This window comes from Cucumis sativus, chromosome 3 (assembly GCF_000004075.3).
Source record: "Cucumis sativus cultivar 9930 chromosome 3, Cucumber_9930_V3, whole genome shotgun sequence".
Lineage (NCBI taxonomy): Eukaryota > Viridiplantae > Streptophyta > Magnoliopsida > Cucurbitales > Cucurbitaceae > Cucumis > Cucumis sativus.
Window position 1 is genome coordinate 8,814,027 of NC_026657.2, and position 22,075 is coordinate 8,836,101.

Sequence of the window (22,075 nt, forward strand, 5' to 3'; positions counted from 1 at the left end):
GTTCAAATGTAATAAACAACCATAGACTTTTATATATATATACACATACTTATATCTATCATAGTAAACCAAAATAAAAATATGTGTTTGAAGTACATATTTTAATAACTCATACTATATTACATATTGTGTACCACAAACTCACATTATAATAATTTGCACCATAAATTCATACTCTATTATAATGTGATTTAAAATAAAATTTATTAATTAAAAAAAAATCAAAATTTAAAAATCAATGGAAACGGGAAGAAGAATTGAGCATTGGGATACAATTGAAATTCAAAAAGAACCGCGAGGAGCGTTTAATTTCGGATTTATAATGACTATTATTATCGTTATTAAAATATAAGAAAATATATTTGTTTCGTACGGTCCGAAGTCTCAACAACCGACGTTCGTAATGCTCCCTTACAGTTCCTAACTATATTTAAAGGTAAAGGTGAATTTTGGGAAACCTCCTCTTCCTCCAATATTTCGAACCCCAAATTTTCCGTCTCGCTCTATATACCCGCGCACTCGAACAAAATTTTGGAAACACCAATTTCCGGTAAGCATTTTTCTGCCTCCTTCTCCGATCTGCTTTGATCTTCTCCGTTGTTCTCAGCCTCTACCTCTCTCTCTCTGTTTGTTTGTTTGTTTTCTTTTTCTTATTGTTTTATTGGCATTGTATCAATCTTCTTATTTATTGATCTCTGATTGTTGCCGAGTTAGGGTTCTTTTGGAAATGGGGCAACAAACGTTGATCTACAGCTTTGTGGCTCGAGGAACGGTGATCCTTGCTGAGTATACGGAGTTCACCGGGAATTTCACTACCATCGCCTCTCAATGCCTCCAGAAGCTTCCTGCTTCGAACAACAAGTTCACCTACAACTGCGATGGCCACACCTTCAATTATCTCGTCGAGAACGGATTCAGTATGTTTCATTTTTCTGAATTTACGTAATAGTTTGTTTTGATCCAGATCTTGTTATGAGTTATTTTTATTGAGTTTTCATTTGAGAGATTCGTTTTTGGCTTTTCAATGTCTTATGGTCATTGTTACAGATCTGTTGATTTAATCATATGAAGGTTTGGATATTAGTGCGTTAGTTTGCCGTAGTTCATGATATCTCGAGTCACATAATATTTCGACATTTTGCTTCTCCTGGATCGGTCGATTTTGTTTATATATATATTTTAGTTCAACGAGTTGCTTATAAACGTTAATATGCAGCAATAAACCATTTTAACAATTCGCATTTTAACAAAGAATTTTTAAAAAATGAATTCATTTTTTTGGTTACCTTGAGAGAAAACGGAGCACGAGATCGACTAATTGATATGGAGGAAGTAAATTTCGTTCAACCGGAGGTAAATGCACTGTTTAGAATCCAGCCCGATCCAACCTGAACAACAGTACTGAATTAGAAATGGTGGTATCCAGCTACCAATGCAAAGGGCTTGTCGTCTTTCGTAGCTTTATTTGCCAATTTTTATGAATTCCTTCCATTTCCCTTTAGTGAATTGGTTTGGGTATTATTAAGATTGCTTGCATTAAAAATCTGGTCATGTGGTTCAGGATGGTAGCCTGGTAGGAATCTGTTGGTGGATTTCATGATCTCCTCATAATTTTTTGTAATTAGGTGACTATTTTCTGCTCTTTATAATACATCTATGATAAATTTCAATCACGAAATTCTTTCACGACTCAATTTACTTCCAGCTTTCTGTTTCATCATCGTCGGACTTCTATTCGACTAGTGTTTGTTAATTGTGTACTTGACATGTCATGTTGCTATAGTTTGTGCAAGGATACAATTTAACTAGCCCAATTTAAATGTGAATCTGCAGCTTATTGTGTAGTTGCTATTGAAGCTGCTGGTAGACAAATTCCCATTGCCTTTCTTGAGCGAGTCAAGGAAGATTTCAACAAGAGATATGGTGGGGGGAAAGCTGCAACTGCTGTTGCCCACAGTCTGAACAAAGAATTTGGGTACTATTCTGATGTTCTATTCTTATATATATAAATATACTTAAGAAAACAGATAAACTAGTTAGCGAAGAATATAAGAATTGTTAAACAATATAAAAACTATGAGAATGAACTCCTTCAAAAGAAATTAGCCATTATATATATCTTATCTAGAGTCTGCATTCTTAGTACCAGGAGTTGAAGTTGCATTTTTCACTTGGCTTTTGTAAAACATTGATTACCGATGTGTTTTGATACAATTTTCGAACTCATTGACAAACTGATTTCCATAGATCGAAATTAAAGGAGCACATGCAATATTGTTTGGATCACCCTGAAGAGATCAGCAAGCTTGCTAAAGTTAAGGCACAGGTTTCTGAAGTCAAAGGTGTTATGATGGAAAACATCGAGAAGGTAAAGAGCAGCAATAATCGTTGGTTGAGTTTGTTAGAGTGAAGGATCATTCTCAATAATTTGAAATGTTGTTCATGTACTTTGTTAATTCTTAATATACGTATGATACTCTTAAAACTGCAAAGCTTAAAATAGTTCCAGCCCAGCAAATTGGTTTTTCCTGGTGAGTTCTGAACTGAAAGTACTACCAGAAACTTACCACCACATCATGTCAAAACTTTTCTCACATGTTATATTTTGTTACTCTACTTAGGCTCTCTGGTCTAAGCCTTTCTTTCCCTCTTTTTTGGTGGGGTGGGTGTGAATAATGAACTGGTAGTCCTGAAATAAAGCTGGAAAATTTCTCCACTTTCCCATATTACACACCCCTAGATGTGCAGGCGTATGAATTATATAAATGTTTGATTCAGCTGTATGTCACCCCTTCTTGCTTGCATCCAGGTAACTAGGATACCATGAAAGCTACTGTGAGAAATTTTAGTGTGACTAAACTCTAAAGGGGGCTTTTTGGATGATATTTAATCACAAAACAACTACTTATCTATCTGTTTGGCAGGTTCTTGATCGTGGTGAGAAAATCGAGTTGTTAGTGGATAAAACTGAGAATCTTCGCTCACAGGTGGGTTAAACAAAATTTCCTTTAATTTGATGCTAATTAAGTAAAATCGATGTTGCTTGATCATTTTGTATTAGTCTCCATCTCTACTTGGCAATGGCATTGCCCATAAACCCTACTCCCATTCCTGGAACAACCTCAGAGCTTAGGCTTCCATTGCATTTATCTATCTGTCTTTCAAAGACATTATCATGCTTCCGTTGCATTCATCTTTTTGTTTTTCAAAGACATTATCATTCTTCCATTGCATTTATCTATCCGTCTTTCAAAGACATTATCTTGAGAATCAATGAATAAAATCAACTAATTTAAAGCCAGAATTATTAAATAACCAAAAGATGTATTGCTTTTTTGTTTTAAGGAAGTGGTACCCATACACGGATGCAATTGGATTTGTTTCAACACATATAAATTGTTATAATGTTTTATGCATATTTCTGTTTATTTCAGGCTCAGGATTTCAGGACACAGGGAACTAAAATGAGGAGGAAGATGTGGTTTCAGAATATGAAAATAAAATTGATCGTTCTCGGTATTATCGTTGCCTTGATTCTCATCATTATTTTGTCCGTCTGTCACGGCTTTCAATGTTAAGTTCCGTCCCGATTTCCCTCGACACTGTAAACTGCCTTTGCTGCATTGGATGATCTCAGTAGATAGATTCACATACCCAACTCTCCGATCTTTGATTTTGGCGTCTTCCATTTGTTCTAGGCTGTATCCAATTCCCATCCCCTCTCTGCTAGGATAGCCTTTTAAGAAGATGAGTAAGGGAAGAGGGTCTGTATTTTGGTTTGATGTATAGATATAAATATCCAAATGCCTTAAATCTTCAGGTAGACCTCTATGTGATCCATCTTGTGTGGATCCTCTGAGTTGTAATAGATATACAAACTTGAATTTCCCTTTTAAATGTTCCTTTCTTTGGTATGTTATGTTTTATATAACTGATGCTAGTTTTCTTTTTTCTCTTCTTTTTTTGGTGTTCTTTCATCATATCATCGTTCTTAAAATCAATGGAAGTGATTTTGCAAGATCTGATCGACTCTTTTCCAACTAGCATTGACCTTTTATTCTACTGTTCTTTTGCAAGATAATCAGCCAATTCATTATCACTTATCATCTGGACCAATGACTTGGTAAGCTTCTTCTGTTACAATCTCTTGATTTCATTCTCTTTTGGTTTTTGATTTTTTTTAATTTATTCGGTTAGGTATATAATTTGATCCTTAAAACTGTGTGTTTTCTTTTTCCTTCTCTCATTTCTTTGATGTTTCAATTTTCCTTTTTTTCATTAGAGAAACAATCAATTTTGAACAGTTTGCAATGGAGTTTTTGCTAAAAAAAACACTGTTGAAGGTTGGTTGATTGAGAAAATTAAGTAGTACGAACCATACTTTTTTAACTTGAACATTAATTTCAAATGTTACGGTATCATTTTTCTAAAAAGTTCAATTTCAGGGATATTGTTGATTAAAGTTTTGATTGAAAATATTGAGAGAAGATAGAACTTTCAAAACATTGGGCAAATAATAATAATAATAATAAGGTTTATAGAAATTACTTTAGTATTCAAATTTTGTTACAGAACTTTAAACTTCAAGTATTACTTAAACCTTTCCAAAAAGCATTTGAAAGTAGTCTTTTACCATCTAAAGTGGTAGATCCTTTACTTTTACAAACCTCTGATTTCCATCAACAAAGGGAGTCTTTTGCCTCGTACCAACAGCACCCTTGAATGGATGTTGTAATTAGGTTTTAAATCTTCGTCAATATTTGCATCCTATAGGTTTTACATTTACATTTTAATTAAATTGTGAAAATTCAACAATAACATTAGGAAAAAAAAAAGTAGTATGAAATTAACTCAAGTTTCAAATTCAAATCTTTTCATCCTTTGTTTAACAGAGTATTGATATCTCAAAATTTTGTTTAACAGAGTATTGATATCTCAAAATGTTGTAGGGTCTCGAACCAACAAAATTACAAACAATTCCTTCTATTTCAAAATTATTCTTTGTCATCAATGTTTATATAAAATAGGAGAACTTCAGTATCAAAATGTTTAAGCCTTAATAAAAATATGAACAAAATTGTTGACGTTGATGTAGTGCATTATTGAACAAAACAATTGCACAAACAAAGAAAAAATGTGATCTCTCTCTAACAACTATACAACACACAAGAAGACGAGTCTCTTTCGTCTTCTTAAATCTTAACCCAATCATTCACTTTTCTTCTTGTACTGTCTCTATCTCTCACGTATACTAAAATAACAAAAAGAAGAAATTCATTCTAATGGATCAACAAGCCAATTGATCTCTAAATTGAGAAATTTCTTCAAATATCGGAAGCCTTCTACTAGATCTCAACGGCGACCTTTGGTTCGTCACCAACTGATTGATGAATCCATCATCATAATCTTCACTTCCCCCACTACTCAAACCCATCATCAACAACTTGTTTGCCGATTCCGCTTCTTCCAATTCCTTCATTAATTCTTCAGCTCGTTTTCTTGATTTTTGGTCGTTGGATCCTCCAACTTTGTCATGTAGCACTTGTTCTAGCACCGCCCTTGCTTCTGAATATCGAGCTTGCTTCATTAAACATAAGCTTAAGTTGCAAGCCTTGTTAGCATCTGGATCTATGATTTGTGCCTTTTGATATACAACTTCTGCTGCTTTGTGGTTCTCTTGCTGCATATATGCCCATCCTAAGTTCCCCTGCAATGGTCCTTTTTCAGGTCTTCTAAAATTTCAAATTTAACAACGAACTCTCATCATAAATTTGGTTGAACCTCTTTCTCTATGCCTTTCATCGATGGCACCATCCCTTTCATATAGAAACGTAGGGAAGAGTACCTTTTTGGTACCTTAGGCTCTCGTTAGGTTTTTTTATAATTGTTAAGCTTATTTTTCTTAAGTAAAAGAGTTGGCTTTTATCCAAATTGAGGGGTGTTTGTACGTACCAGTATCCTTGAAGTCTCTTGCCTAATGGTGACCTGAAACTTCTTTCCGTGAGACCGAGCTGTCTTTGTGGCCTTTCCATTGAAGGCTTCTCCTTGATTAATCATTCGAAGTTTCTGCTTCAACAGATCTATCTGCTCCTCAACTCTTCCACATTTCTGCCGAACATGTTGAGATTATTAGAACACACAAATTTTCATTAATGCTTTCCAAAAGCAATGGTTGTTTTGCTTTCCGTGTTTCATTTGTTTCATTAATTCCTCAAGTCATGCAAGCTTTTGAGGCATCTCGACACAAAATTCTAAGTTCTAGCCTCAAGAATTATCGTAAAAGGCATCTCGACACAAAATTCTAAGTTCTAGCCTCAAGAATTGTCGTAAAAGGCAAGCTAACTAAGAATTTGTGGGTTCAATCCATGAAGACCACCTAGTTTCAAGAAAAAAAATATTAAGGTTAGAGTTGTGACAATCAGGACTACTTTTACTGTTGTGGGTCAAAAACATTGTAAGGCAAAAATCAACCATCATCTCTATTAAAGATAATAGTGTAGTAGCGATGACAAAGATATCCGTTTAGAATTTTTTATTAAGTGAAAATTGTGGGAGTGTATTTTCGTTTTACATTTTTATGTGACAACCATGTCTGCCAGTGCTTGATCTTACCAATATAGTGTTTTTATGACGTTTTTTATTCGCTTCATACCGACACAAAGCTCATGCCTCGCCTCGAGTTGTGACAATCAGGACTACTTTTACTGTTGTGGGTCAAAAACATTGTAAGGCAAAAATCAACCATCATCTCTATTAAAGATAATAGTGTAGTAGCGATGACAAAGATATCCGTTTAGAATTTTTTATTAAGTGAAAATTGTGGGAGTGTATTTTCGTTTTACATTTTTATGTGACAACCATGTCTGCCAGTGCTTGATCTTACCAATATAGTGTTTTTATGACGTTTTTTATTCGCTTCATACCGACACAAAGCTCATGCCTCGCCTCTTCGAGAGGAAAAGCCTCAAGACTGCCTTTAGCATTTTAAGACATGGGTTAAGACATTATTATATCCTCGGCTAGAAGTAGCGAAAATCAATTAAAGTAAATCAATCTTTTGTTTACCTTGTACAAGTCAATGAGAACATTGTCCAATGACTCTTGAGCTTGTTTGGAGCAGCGATCCCTGAAAGAATTTATAGCTTCAATGGCTTCTTCTGCTCTGTCTTGCTGTTTCATGACAACTGCCATGTCTTTAAGAGCACTATCTACCCTATCTCCTGCATTGATTGCCTTCCAAAATAGAACTATGGCTGCTTCTGGATCCTTCTGAACGAGCTGAATTTGCAGAAACAATAAACAATCCGTTACAAAGCTAAAGAGAAACATAAAAGCATAGTCAAGATCGGTATAATCTTCGATTCTGCTTCCAACAATTCAAGTCTTCTGAAGTTAGGGTGAAGATCATTCATGAACGAAACGGATATGCCAAGATTGGAAATGTATGTGTTCAAATATAATGGCGGATTCTTGAATTCGGTTGTTTATATTAATGATATATATCTCTTTCATTATTAATGTTTTATAAAGAGAATAACTACTCCATTAACACCACTATGAATATTTAATTCCCTAAAAGAAACTATCATTTATACTTCAGCAGATTGAAGACAAACGAGGTATAGCAGAGCGCCAAATCTTTCCAAATTCGTCCGTGTTTAAAATATTGATACTAATGAACAGAACATCTTTCCGTGATCAATCAACTGAAGATATTCGAATTCAATTTCCTTCTTCAGAAAATCCTTTTTCCTATATCAAAACAAGTTCGTCAACATTCGAAACGGATCTTATCCAGACTTCGGAGAAACAAATTCAAAGCCAAAACCAGCATAAACTCAGTCGAAGTAGGTAAAATCAAACACATTCATAGAAACAATCGTAATTGAACGAAACGAAACATCGAAAATAAAAATAAAAATAATAGAGAATTATGATCCTTACAATTCGTTCTATGAACTTGATGAGTAATTAACTTCCAAGTCTAATAAATATTGCCGTTTCTTCAAAATACCTGGACGTGTTTAGCTCGAACATAGGGACTATCACCAGCAGGAAGCTTATGAACAACATGAAATGGAGTTTCCAAGTTTTGATCTCCTTTCTTCCCGTCGTCGTTCATCGTTCCTATCACAAAACGCGTAGTACATACAACGAACGAAGATCAGAAATCTCTCTCTCTCTCTCTCTCTCTCTCACTCTCAATAAACAGAAAAGAATTATACTCAAATTGTCGCTCGAAAGAGAGAAACGAGAGGAACTTCAGGTCTCTGGATAGGAATGGAGGTTTGCCAGAATGGAAGCCTTCGAATTCGTATCAACATTTTTGCGCGTTCTTGTAAGGGGATGAACCAAGACGATATCCTGTCCAAATTCATTATTCTATTACATGTTTTGAAAGCGAATCATTGTTAGACACGTGGCTTTGTATTTGAAATTTTCAAATACGAGTATTTAGCCTTAACAATTTCTTTTTAGTACAAATGAGTGTGACAAACCTTCAACCTTAGATATTAAATTAATACTAAACTAATTTGATTGTCCACTAAATTCTTTATACTAAATTAATTTGATTATCAACCAAATTTTTAGTATCTAGGTAGTGTATAACTTTTTTACTCGATAAAAATTCTATTTTAGTTTCTAAATTTTGTATTTTGTTCTATTTTGGATAGTTCGTTATATTAGGCTATAGATTGATTAAGAAATCTAGCTAAAATATAATGGAGCATTTGAAAAAATAGCAAACAAAATTTATGATAATAGTATATATGTCACTATATTTTCTATATTGCAAAAATATCAAATTTAAAGGTTGATAACACTATAATGATCATGTGATAGCTCTCTAATAGTAGTCTGATATCACTAATTATGGTCATATTTGTCATATTCGCAATATGCAAAAAAAAGTGCTATGAGTTGTTCTTTTCAAATATAAATTGACACACTTGAATCAAATAATGCAAATTAAAAACTATTTTGGTTTTTGTAAAAAAAGTTAAATCTTTCCCATTCTAGAGGGTTAACATCCAAACTAAAAAATAAAACATTTAAAAATAAATTTAGCAGACAATGCGCCAAAATAGTTGACAGAATAATTTTTTTTTTTTTGTAGTTATTTGTAATCTCAAAGACAAAATGACTTTTTTTTTTACAATTTATCTTATAGTATTTAATTAAAAATTAAAACATTTGATTTTTTTTTACAATTTATCATATAGTATTTAATTAAAAATTAAAATAAACAAATTTTTAAGAGTGATTTATCTTATTTCACCACGTGGTTATGTAATCATTCAAATATATATGTCATATTATGTAAATGGACTTAATGTAATCTTAAAAGTAAAGACCAAAATGTAATATTTTTTAAAATCGAGGGACCAAAGTAGATGTTTCCAAAAGTTAAGGGACCAAAATAGAATAATATACAAAATGTATAGACCAAAATAAAATTTAAACATCTTTTATACCGTCTCTAACTAGTCCCACACAATAAATATTTAATACATTAATAAATATGTAAATGAGTTAGTATGGTATGGTAACACCATGAATTTTTCTTTTGATCATCAATTGTTCATTTAATATTATTAAATTCCACAGTAGCTTTAATGAATGATGACGTAACAATCAAATTAAATTTGAACCGTAAAAAATTTTCTAGGTGCCACATGAGTGTGAATATACTAGCTAAAATAATCATAGTTCAACTAGATATTGCATAGGTGCTACGCGACAATCACCTTCTCATTTATTATTTATCACACTAACATGCATTTTTATGACAAAATGATAATAAAATTTCATACATCGTTAGTAGTCTTGTTTTTTTTAAAAAAAAAATAAAACAGTTCTGATTGCACAGACAAACTTTTTAAAATTTTATCAAACTATAATGACTATTTTTGAAAAAAAACACACGGACCATTTTAAAGGTTATTTGATATTTGTAGAATCATTTTGCACCAAACAATATTGTTACTATGACCACTTTTTCAAAACAGGTAACCTATTTTATAAACTGTTATCGTTTTAAGACTCTTTTAATTCTCTTGTGAATAGAGAGTTATCATTGTATTAAACAAAGTTCTCAAATAATATAAACTTGAATGGATTCATGGAAAGAGCAACTATCTTCACCCTCGACTTACAGATCGTCGTAGCTTTAATCTTTTAATGGACTTTTTGTTTCAAATTTGGTAAAAGTAATATTAACATTTCAACTTTTGCTAAATTATATCATTAAAAAAGAATGAACTTTGACAAAATCCAAACAAATCCTAAATTACTTTTATGTACGTTTGCCTAAATTGTTATTATCTTTAAAAGTATCTAATAATTTACAAGAATGATGTTGCAATGAATGTTTCTATCCTATTCACTTCCATCTTAATTTAATAAAAAGAAAATGGAAATGCACTCAAAGTTGAAAGATATGTATTTTTTTTATAATAAAATGTTAGTCGTGATTCGTGCCAATTTAAGGTATAGTCTATATTTATTGGTTTGATTAATTTTAAATTTGTTAAAAGGAGAAAGCTTTTACTTTACCCTTTTCCACGTCAATGAAACGACACCTCCCTCATTGTCGGTGATATTGGCCGACAGTCAAAAACTCAAAGTCGACATGCCGACACGAGTAATCAAGACCCCAAAAAGCCTTACCCACGCCAGACTTCGATTAGACAATCACCACCTGATTTTGTTCATATTATCAACACTTTTTGCTCTTCATTTTTACTATTTCATCTGTACTAACATCACAATTTTATTGACAAATTCCATCAGGTTACCACATCAGCATGATTGATTAGAAGCAGTATGTAAGTAAGAGAGCAATGTTAAAAAGTGGAAGTAAATGGTGTAAAAAAATTCTACGAACAGTGTTATTCTTTCCACCCCCACAATGATTTACTAGAAGAATTTCCTAAAGTGCATTTCAAGGGTCAATTAGAGCTTCTACACAAACATGACCAACCATTTCCACTGACTTTTCCTTTTCATCTTCTTTTAAAGTAAACACAAATTGATGAATTTAAATGAGTAAACTATTTCCTACCTCTTTTATCTGTTCTTCTAATTTGTTTTTTGAATGAGCTTCACACTGCTTAGAGAGAGACTGAACTCGTGACTTTGATTCAATCAATCACGGCGACTTCTTCCTTTCTTTGCTTTGTTTTTTTCCTGCATCTTCTTTTTCTTTGCTTCTGCAGTAACCCAGGTGTAATCGCAGGGAATGACGAATGGGTCTTCGAGAGTTTCTATTCTACTACTGCTAGAAACACTGGTTGATGTGCCCGGGCGTTGATATGGGGCTTTTATCCATTGAAACCAAGATGAACTCAAGGTACTTGTCACGGAAGGGCTCTCCCTGCGTGCTGCAGCTGTAGGACTCGAAGGTGGTGTTGCGAATTCGTCCACTGGCTGTAGTTCTTCATATTTTGTGAAGGTAACAATCACTCTGATGGTTGGAACCACAGGGATGGCAACCTGTAGAAAAAGAATAGCATCACAACTAACTTAACTGAAGAATGCATTGACCCGTTTAATACTTCAAGTTAATTAAACAATTTAACAAGAACGCCAAAATAATTGGCTAATAAAGAATCATCAGTTCCCAATCATCACTTTAAGTCTTTACCAATCAAAGCAGGAATAATGTAAGAGGTTTTATGGGGTAGGCATTGGAAGTCAGCTCTATTAAATGATCGGTAACACACAACAGATTCACTGAGCTAAGGAAGTAAAAACGAAGCTAAATGCATAATGCATCCCAGATTTTCAATGTCAATGCCGATGTGAGTACTTAATAACCCAAACAGCCCAGGTTGTTTTCATGGGAAACCAAACTCCAGTGTTTTCTCTTGTAAACTTTACTCAATTGGCAATCGAAGTTATTACAATAAAGATTCCATAAATTCCTAAGTTCTATTGAGTCATGCAATTCCCATAACACTCATCACTGTCTGTAATGATATTCATTCCCTATAACCAGGTGGGGAAAAAAGTTTGAACTCGTTGGGTATTTAATTTAATTCACAGCCTACCTGTGAGCTATCTAATTGTGTACTTGAAGATGAGACATTAGGTGTAACACCAGATAAAACATTACCGGTTTGAAATATCAGGCTTTTGGATGGTAGTTTACAAGCAGTAAGAGAAGGCTAGTGAGTGAAAAATCTAAAATATTCAGATTGTGCCACACATCATATACATACATTATGAATGAATACTAGAACCAAGCAAACAGTTGCCCAAAAAGAATATGGAAAACAAGTACCATACCTTGACCGGAAAGGTTCCCAGCGGGAGTTTTGTGGTAAGCAGTTCTCTCAAACGACGAACTGCCTTGACTTTGTTAGCTAAAATATCTAGCAATGGCAATAGTTCTTCAGTTTGTAGAGGAAAGTTCGGAGAAAGCCATAGAACGGGTCTCAACCCTTTCTTATACTCATTTTCATGGCTCCCATCCTTGTGCCGATTTTTGCTCTCAGACGTCGAAGAGGTAGATCTGGTATCCCTTCCTCTTCGGTGTTCAGAGACTGTCTCTACAGAATGCCTTCCAGGCCTGCTGCTATTATTTTCAGGAGGACAGTCCCCTAGAAGATCACTTACCTTATCATCCATAGAAAGGGAGCTTCTTGGAGGAGCAATCTTCTTTTGCCCTTCATTTTTGCTATCACGTTTTCTCCATCCCCCAAACCACCCTTTCTTTTCCTGTCGAGTCTCTCCATTTCTACATCCATTTACATCCTCAACAGGAACCTCCCTCTGCTCAAAACAACTGTGCCGATGTGCAACAATCCCATCACCATTTTCAGAAGTTAATTCAGAAGAATCTAATTTAAGTGCATTCTCAAGTTGTTTTCGTTCATCCTCAGTTAAAATGTCATCAAACTCCTCACTCTCAGTTTCATTTTCATTGCACGATGAGAAGAATTCGTCATCTGTCATTGCCCCAGGGACCCTCCTGGATTTGATACTAACAACCACATTATGCATATCGTATACTTTAGCTTTCCAGGCACCTACCTGTTCAGTTTTCTCCTGGCGCCTCCAAGTCAACTGAGGCAAAAGAACAGCCTGAGTGACATCAATTCCAGGTCTAAATATATTAGTCTGAGACATTGCTGTCACTTCCTGTCTAATCTCTTCTTCAGTTGCCTGAGCACCAGCACCGTCCAAAGCATTCATTACCTCCTTCTCCTTGTGTGAGATCATACAGAGTGACCCAGAAGGTACTTTCCCATCCTCTGTCCCATCGCCAAGAAAAAGAATACTCTGATCGGCACGTTGGATCCTAAATCCATCGAAACCAGCCAGTGTCATATCTGCCCTCAAGTTAGCACCTCTTTTCCAGATCTTGTATGTATCCGAAGGAGCAATCCGAGAAATGAAAGGGATCACTGAACTCTCAAAGTGGAACGTAATTTCCATGTAGAAATCCCTCATTCTTCGCATAGTCTCAATCAAGCGAGGCAATCTCCGACACCATTTTGCCCAAGCCAACGGCTGGTAATGCCGGACTATTATCATGGCAATCCCTTCTTGTCTACTGCAAATTGCTTCCTGAAGTGCACTCCAACCATGCTCGTTCTGCAAGCTCCAATCTGCCCCAGCAACCATAAGCATTTCGGTAGCAGTCTCATCCCCGAGCTTTACAGCCAAATGCAGTGGAGTATCCCTATTTGGAACATCTCGACGATCGACCACGGCAGAAATAGCATCAGCCTTGTTTTCCTCAGCTAACGAAGCAGCCTCGGTGTGAATCTCAGATGGATTACAAAGCCGTGGAAGGCCTGCAAGGATTTTCTTGAGATTGGTATAATCCCTGGCGGCCACAGCCTTGTGTACAGGGCTATGTGCATACTTCGAAACGTCGATACCAGCCATGGCTCAAGAGCATTCAAAACCAAGAGTCATTCACCTCAAAAACTCAATAGAGATCGATGGGAAGGAAGTCCACGGTTTGGAAATTGAACTCAATAAGCACACAAGCCAGGACATAATGATTACGGAGTAGTCAATTCAACCAAATCCAATAAACCCCAGATCATAATTAGCCAACAAAAAAAAAAGGAATCTCTTGAATCCTTTCCGGAGTTCCAGCAGACCCAATTGACTACACCAGGCCGTCACGAGAAGACAAACGACAGCCCCACCCAATGGAGAACGTTGACACAAATATCAAACAAAGAAGAAAGGTTTCTCAAGTGGGCCAATGGGTATATCCTTCAATTCAAGAAAACTTACCTCCTCCTCCTCCTGTTTGCTTCTTCCATGACACCCTCTCTCTAGAGACCAAGATTGCAGGAAAAGAGCCTAAACCCCACCCTCTTTCTCTCTCTATCCCTCTCTCTGCAAGTAGAAAAAGAACATAAGATCCTTGTGATCCAATCCAGATCAGACAAACCCAAAAACATGCATGTGGGTGCGTGAAGCACGAATTATAAATTAAAGAAATACAATCAAGAGCAGTAGAATCCGTAAAGAAACGGATAAAAATATGTTAAAGGAATCAAGAAAAGAATACAAGAAAGGAAAAAAAAAAAAAAAAGCAGGAAAACCCCACCATCCAAGCAAAGGGCAAAACCCAACAAATAACGTTTGTATCAAAAAGAGGATACAATAGAGAAGAAAAGGGGTTTCACAAACAAGCGTTTGGTAGGCAGACAAACAAGAAATAGGAACAGCGAGATCTAAAAGAAGAGAGAAAAAGAGTTGTAATTGAAGGGGATTTTGGAAGGGTTTTTGTCAAAGAGAGAGGCGCATTCAAAAATCAAATCAAATCAAAATGAAATCGAATATCGTATCATCATCATCATCATCATCATCATAGAATAAAGAAATTGATGTAAAAGCGTTTTATGGGTATTGGTTTTTTACCTTCGAGAAGTGGAAGTTTATTAGATAAGAAGAACACAGAGAAGGGTAATACGAAGTCAGAAGAAGACAGAATGTCGAAAATGGAAAGTCGCCATGTGAGCCAGAAAAGGAGGAACTTGCACTTCCACTTCCTCTTTCTTCCTCGTTTCCCCATTTAATTTTCTATCAATTTGACCAAAAACTAAGTAACAGACGAAATTTTTAACACCCTAATTCCTTTTTTTATTATTTGCTCTTTTTTATTATTTTCATCAAATGAAATATTATTTATTATAAATAACAAAATTATTAAAGAGTACCTTACATAAATGTAATCAAAATTTAAAATATTTATAAATCATATAACTAAATAATAAAATTCAATCACTTATATATTCTTTTCGATTTATTAGTCCCAAGTCATCTGGGTACAAGAAAGGCTCAATATCGAATAACAAAAGGCATAAATTTTTTATTATAGGTCATCTCAATGCAATTAAGGTTCGATATCGAATAATTAAAGGCATAAGTCTTTTCTCTCGTGACATCTCGAGCCAATGTATATCTGAGATCAAATAAAATAAATGCATAACTTTTTCATCTCAAGCTTTCCCAGTGTAATTAAGACTCGAGATCAAATAACTAAAAACAAAAGTCTTTTATCTCGGGACAACGTATGCCGAAGATTTAATAAAATAAAGACATAAATATTTCGTCACGGATTATCTCAATGCCGCTAAGATTCGAGATACAATAACCAAATGAATAGTTGTTTCATTATGGGCACATAGGAGCATGGTATGTCCAACATCATGTGTCAAAATCTACATTGTTGTTAATGATCATGTATCGTACACATGTGGCCGATTTATCGGTGTTGATTATGGTAATTTTGGTATTTTACACAGTAGTGCGGTGAAATTTTTGTTTTTTTCAATTTGTTCTACATATTATGAATATTTTGTTCATTTTGTATATTTAAAAAAAACTCTAAATATTTATAAAATATAATAAAATTTTAGACTATATAATTAATAAAGATTTATCAAACAATTAACAAGACTCTAAATATTTATAAGATATAATAACATTTTAGACTATATAATTAATAAAGATTTATCAAACAATTAAGTATATATTAAGTATATATGGTCTATTGATATAATCGTGTTTTTACATGTATCTTACTATATTGGAAAACATTCATCATTTAAGTTAAAAATTCACTACAAACATCAAACATGACTTAATTGTTCACGACACATATTGTTTTAAAATATTCAAATTTTGTTCATATAATTTAGAAACTTGTAGAATATAAATCACTATTTACAATAAATGGACAATGCAAACATAAATTTAAAGACTCAATTATTTGGTTTTTTATTTTAAAATTTTAATCTTCTATGCAATATTTTTATTTTTAAGTATTTTTTACAAACTTATATTTTTTCTAAATATGTGCCAAATTTTCAAGAGTCTCTCTATATATATATGCACACACCTACGTTTTTTTTTTTTTTTTTGTTAATTCTGAATTTTTTAAAGTTTTTATATGAAGTTTATGAATATCCAAACAGAAACAGTCCTTTTATATATAGATTTATTACATTTTAAATAAAAACCTATAATATTTTTTTATGCACCATTAATTTAGTTGAATAGATAATGTAACCATTTTGATGACTTTAATTTTATTGTAAAGATTTCTGAAAATACGAATGAAATGGCGATTTCGATTGATATTTTTTTCAAATATTAAAAAAAATCAAAATAAAACAATAATCAACAATATGATTATTTTGGTGATTTCAAACTGAGTTAACATGTCTATTGATCCTTAATGGTACCTTATTGTTTTTCCTTTTTTTTTTTTGGTATTTACTAAATTTTTCTAAAATTTAACAAAAGTTTAATACTATTCATTAAATACAGTAAAAAGTAAAAAAGTTCAAAACAAAATATTTAATTTATTGACAAAATATAACAAAATCTATAATTTGTTTCAATATCTGGTTATTCATAACAATTAATATATATATATACACAGAGTAACTCATAGCAAGATAAAAAAAATCATCGTGTAATAATAATACACACCCTTGGATGTTTATGAATGTTCATTGATACATTTTTCTCGATAGAGAGTAAACTCAGTAAAAATAATTAAATAGACTATACAAAGTTGGATAGATTTTATTATTACTTTTGTAATTAGTTTTAATATTTTGGTTTAAATGTGTTTAATTTTAAATAAGAATTATATCAAATTTTTAATAAAATGTTATTAAATAAGAACGAAACGCACCATTTTGAACAAAGACATAAAAAGGACGGAATATGTAAGGGTAGTGAGGTGGATCGGCACCGGTTTGAATTTTGGAATTGACTTTAATCCAAACAAAGAAAAATCGTATTTATTTTAATTTGAACTAAGGATTAGTCGGAACCAATCAACTTCGTCGCCTGATTTTCGTGCGTCATTAAAACTAATTTAATTAGTTGTCACTGCTAATTATGTGTATTACTAAACGGTAAATTATAGCTTCCAATTTTCCAATAAATACAAAGCAAATAATAATAATTAAAAATTACAAAAACCACTTTTGAATTTGAAATTTGTTACAATAGTATCTTGAATTTGATCGATCAACCCCTAGTAGTTTCATAATGATCGCAATTAACCTCTTTTATTAAAATAAAATTTATTAGTGAATCTTTAATGTGTGATTAAATTAAAAATTCGTGAATGTGATTGTAACAAACCACAAAATTTAACGTGGTTTTTGTAATTTTTTAATAATAATAATAAATAAATAAATATAAATCTACTTAATTAATTATTATTATTGGGTGAGGTGAAGTTAAATGAGACAAACTTAATAATAACTGGTTTGATAATTGATTTTAGAAGTGGGAGGTCTAATCTCCCTCCATGATTAGTGCATTAAAACAATCAATAATAATCGTCTAGTAGTTATCCTAAAATGAAAATAAACGGTAATAACAGTAATATAATAATTGTTTGGTGGTTTCAAAAATTAATTAACTTGAAATAATAAGATTCTATCATCGTATTAAAAATAAAAAAAAATTAAGATCGAGAAAAATTGATAGAATATCAGAGTTCATAATTTAAATTACAGATTTTAAGTGGTAAAATTAAGAAGAATTTGTAAAAATAACAAAAAAAAATTATGATAATAAAACTTGTAATACTTATCTTTTTAAAATTGTAAAAATAATCGATTTAAAAGACGATTATGGTCATATTATTTGGAGTATGAGCTGTTTTTGCAATTTTCCAAAGAATAAATTAATATTTGCCCAATTATATATATACTCCTTGAAAAGAAATAAATAAGTGAATGAACTTTAAGAAGCCCACTATGGAAAGCCCATTTATTGGGACTTTGTGAGGGTGATCTGAAAACACCGCTGGAGAAACGTTTCATGGGAAACACTCGTTCAAGCTGAAACGATAGTTTTACTTTTACGTGAGATGTCTCTTTTTTGTCTTTTGTGTTTTGCTTACCATTGAGCACTACATATCTAAAAAATCAAGTTAGAGCGATCAAATCAAAAAGTAGTTGATTATAAATAACTAGAGATTTGGTCGGTGTGTTTGAAAATATCAAGATTGATAGCATGTTTTAAAAAAATTAAAGATTTAAACTTATTTAAACCAATTAATCGACTGACCAATAATCGGTTTGTACATATTCATGATTGGTATAAGTTTGAAGATTTACTAACTAGACAATAGTCGATTTAGTAATTTTTCGAAAATCAACTTCCATGCTCCCCTCTAGTTTTGTTTATACATAGTTCTATAATTTCAAAATATCATATAGTTTAAGTTAAACTTCAAAATCTTATAACTATAATCCTAAATAATTCAATTTAATTTCAGTTTAATTCATTTAGTTTTTAAATATTATAATTTTACTTTTTAAACATTTAAATTGGTTCATACATTTTATCAATTTTGTGAATTAATATACGTCAACGCTATGGTCATTTTTTGATTGTGTTTATTGGTTTGTTTGTTTGTTTATCAAATTAAAAAAGACAAATTTATATTGATTTGTTTTTATTTTATCAAATTCAAAATATATTGATTTGTTTGTTTGTTGAATTAAAATAATAATAATATAATTTATTTATTTGTTTATTTTGGACGAACTTGAAGTATACAAACTTGATAGGTGTGGGACTCAGACAACTCAGTCCTAACTTGATAATTGCTATCCGCTTCCAACGGACTTACGGAATTTCTATCCATTTCCAACCACCCTCCACCCATTTATTTATTCATTCATCAATTCCTCAAATAAATCTAGTTTTTATTTAAAGAAAAAAACAATATATATATATACATGTGTAGTATTTAATTGTATAAATTGTAGTTAATATTTTAAAAACTTGTATTATATATATATATATATATATATATATATATATATATATATATATATATATATATATATATTGTTGATAACCCTCTTGTTGATTTTTTAAACAAGCATTCTTTTTCTCTTGTATATATGTAATAAATAAATAAATAAATATATTATATATATATATATATATATATATATATATATATATATATATATATATAATAGTTATGCAATAGTTTTAAGATTCTTTTTCTTATAGTGTAACATTTGCTATTTATCAAAATTTAGATGTAAGATGTGAGTGAAGTGGCAATAAACTTTCTTGAATTAAAACCACTATATGGTGATTTAGGGTTTAAGGTTTGTTGTCGGGGGGAAGGATGAAAACATGTTAGTTAACACGAACTATGTATATTTTTTCTTTGTGAAATGTAAGTTTAAAATATAATTAAGATTCTTCGAGTCATGGTGGTTTGCTTTAAGTTCGAGACTTTGTCTATTATCCGTGTTGTGATGGAGTCTGATTGCCTATAGGTTACTAATTTTTTCAACAATGTTGTTGTTAATTTTTACAAAGTTTACTAAATTTATGGATGAAGCTAAGGTTAAAGGCTAGAAGCTTGGTGCTATCTCATCTTCTCACGTTCAACGCAGTCATAGTGCTTTTGCACATAGAGCGTTGGAGGATCGAACATCTTCAATTTTTTATTCTTCTTAACCTTAATGGTTTATTTTGACTTTCTCCATCTAATATATGCATAATTTGTTTTTTTTTTTTTCGTCTTTGGTCCTTACATATTCACACGTAATTATACAAATTAGCTACAAAAATATACGTACAAAATTGATAGTTAATAAATAATTATGATAGAGTTAAAATACCAAACATTTATTAAAATGTATTCAATTTTAGTCCTTAACTTATAAAAAAATAATTTCAGTTATTGTAATTTTAGTAAATATTAAATTCAGTCTAGCTAATTTAATTTTTACTAAATTTGATTAAATAATTCACAATATTTTTCGTGCAACAAAGCCATGATAAATCCACATTTTACTAAAAGGAAATTACACACAAATGCTTTACCACTGCTTCTGTCCTAATTTTATTTTCAATTCAGTTTCTTTACAAACACATTTTTATTCCCCTGTTTATTATATTTATTTCCATTATGGTAACGTACGATGTCAGATTAAAAAGGGTTTTATAGAATAATCCTTTTTAATTTTTTAGAAAAAAAACCATAATTGCAATTATATATTCAAACTTTCCATATCAACAATTGAAGCATTTAAATTTATAAAAATGTTAAAATTGGATCTTTTAAACTTAATTACAAAGATTACAACTAAGTTTGATAGTCCAATTTTAAATTTTGGATAAACTTGAAGGTTTTAATTTTTAAAATGTAATTGCAATTATAGAGGTAGTCTTTTGAATTCGTCTTTCTTTTAATTTTGGTATGAATTGTTATTGGTAAAAATGTAAAAGATAATGAAAATGGACGTGCTTTAATGGTTCTACGACTTCTATTTTTATCCTCTTTAAACATCTAACGTTTTGGTATAACTTGACTTGTTATAGTTTGATAGTTTATCATAATCACCACGATCCACTGTAGATATTATAAGAAAATAAATTTAAACCTCTAATAGCTGGGTAGAATTGATCGGATTGATTGGTTGTATATCAATTTAGATTTTAATTGTTCATTTTTTTTTATAAAATATATTTTATCCAAATTTAAGTTTTCAACCTCTAGTATTTTGGTAGAACTTGTTATGTATTGTACAATTATTCAGTTGTGTAGATTATCTCTTGATCAAATTAATCATGAATCAAATAATAACTTGTTTTTCTCATTTTTTTCATACATTTTTTAATTAGTATTTCTTCCCCTCTATTTATTTCTTTGTTTTTTTTTAATTCATATTGGTAATTAATTTTTAATGCAATAATTATATATATATATATATATATATGATAATTGATTAGTTGTTTTATTACTAGTGGATAAATTGTATAACGTACCGATCAATGTGTAATAACCATTGATTAGGTGAAGCTCTTTAGAGTCCAAAATTATATAATTCTCACCCACTCCTACCTAATTAGCTATAATATTGTTTCTATTGAAAAAAACAAAAAGAGAATAATTATCTCTAATAACATTGTTAAATATTAAAATTATTAACTTTATCCTCTTATTTTAAAATTCGTAAACTTAGACTAACATGAACATAGTTTAACTATAGATTACTTTAAAGTGTAATTCAATATACACCATCCACCACATGGTAAAACACTTTAATCTTGTTTTGAAAACTTGCCTAATTAATAATAATAGATTTTGTATCTTGTTTAACTAAAACAAACAAATATTTAAAAAAGTCTAAAAATAGGGTGACCACAACTACAATATTATTACTACTGTTGTTATTTTCTTTTCAAAAAAAGAAACTTCAGATAAGGTTGATATTTTCACAAGTTGTGTGGTTCTCTATAGCTAGTGATCAGTGCTCGTCTCCACATCTACTATTACACAATAAAAGACAAGGACTCTTCTCTTCCACCCACGTTTTTTATCCTTCTCACCATTTCACTTATCTCTCTTCTTTCATTCCCTCCAAAAGGCACTCATTTTTGTCCCACATCTTTTTAAAAATGTTTATAACGTTTAGAAGAACTTTTATCACTGCTGCCCATGCTCTTATATTTCTATGACACTTTCGTTGTCAATTAGATTCTTGCAACTAAGATAGTATTATTGATGTTCGAGATGATAATTGTGTAATATATA

The 22,075-nt window shown here is 31.6% G+C and overlaps 3 protein-coding genes across 4 annotated transcripts; 1 reads left to right on the forward strand and 2 right to left on the reverse strand.

Annotated features, from left to right (window-relative positions):
* The first annotated feature begins 391 nt into the window (after positions 1-391).
* LOC101216615 (putative vesicle-associated membrane protein 726) lies at positions 392-3,954 on the forward strand. The gene is made up of 6 exons (XM_004133960.3): positions 392-550; positions 715-917; positions 1,834-1,975; positions 2,248-2,368; positions 2,925-2,987; positions 3,435-3,954. The coding sequence occupies exons 2-6, from the start codon at positions 728-730 to the stop codon at positions 3,576-3,578; spliced, it is 660 nt and encodes a 219-aa protein (XP_004134008.1). The 5' UTR covers positions 392-550; positions 715-727; the 3' UTR covers positions 3,579-3,954.
* A 1,079-nt stretch (positions 3,955-5,033) lies between these two features.
* Positions 5,034-8,309, reverse strand: LOC101216846 (protein SULFUR DEFICIENCY-INDUCED 1). Its single transcript, XM_004133961.3, has 4 exons — positions 8,015-8,309; positions 7,066-7,278; positions 5,953-6,108; positions 5,034-5,707 (listed from the first exon to the last, which is right to left on the reverse strand). Exons 1-4 carry the CDS (start codon positions 8,120-8,122, stop codon positions 5,288-5,290), a joined length of 897 nt encoding a protein of 298 aa, XP_004134009.1. The 5' UTR covers positions 8,123-8,309; the 3' UTR covers positions 5,034-5,287.
* Positions 8,310-10,845: 2,536 nt separating this feature from the next.
* Positions 10,846-15,052, reverse strand: LOC101217083 (ankyrin repeat domain-containing protein 13C-B). 2 transcript variants are annotated; one of them, XM_004133962.3, is made up of 3 exons: positions 14,893-15,052; positions 12,292-14,364; positions 10,846-11,496 (listed from the first exon to the last, which is right to left on the reverse strand). In XM_004133962.3, exons 2-3 carry the CDS (start codon positions 13,897-13,899, stop codon positions 11,149-11,151), a joined length of 1,956 nt encoding a protein of 651 aa, XP_004134010.1. In that variant the 5' UTR covers positions 13,900-14,364; positions 14,893-15,052; the 3' UTR covers positions 10,846-11,148. The 2 variants fall into 2 exon arrangements, with proteins under 2 accessions (XP_004134010.1, XP_011650885.1); XM_011652583.2 differs by lacking the exon at positions 14,893-15,052 and adding an exon at positions 14,579-14,880.
* Positions 15,053-22,075: the final 7,023 nt, after the last annotated feature.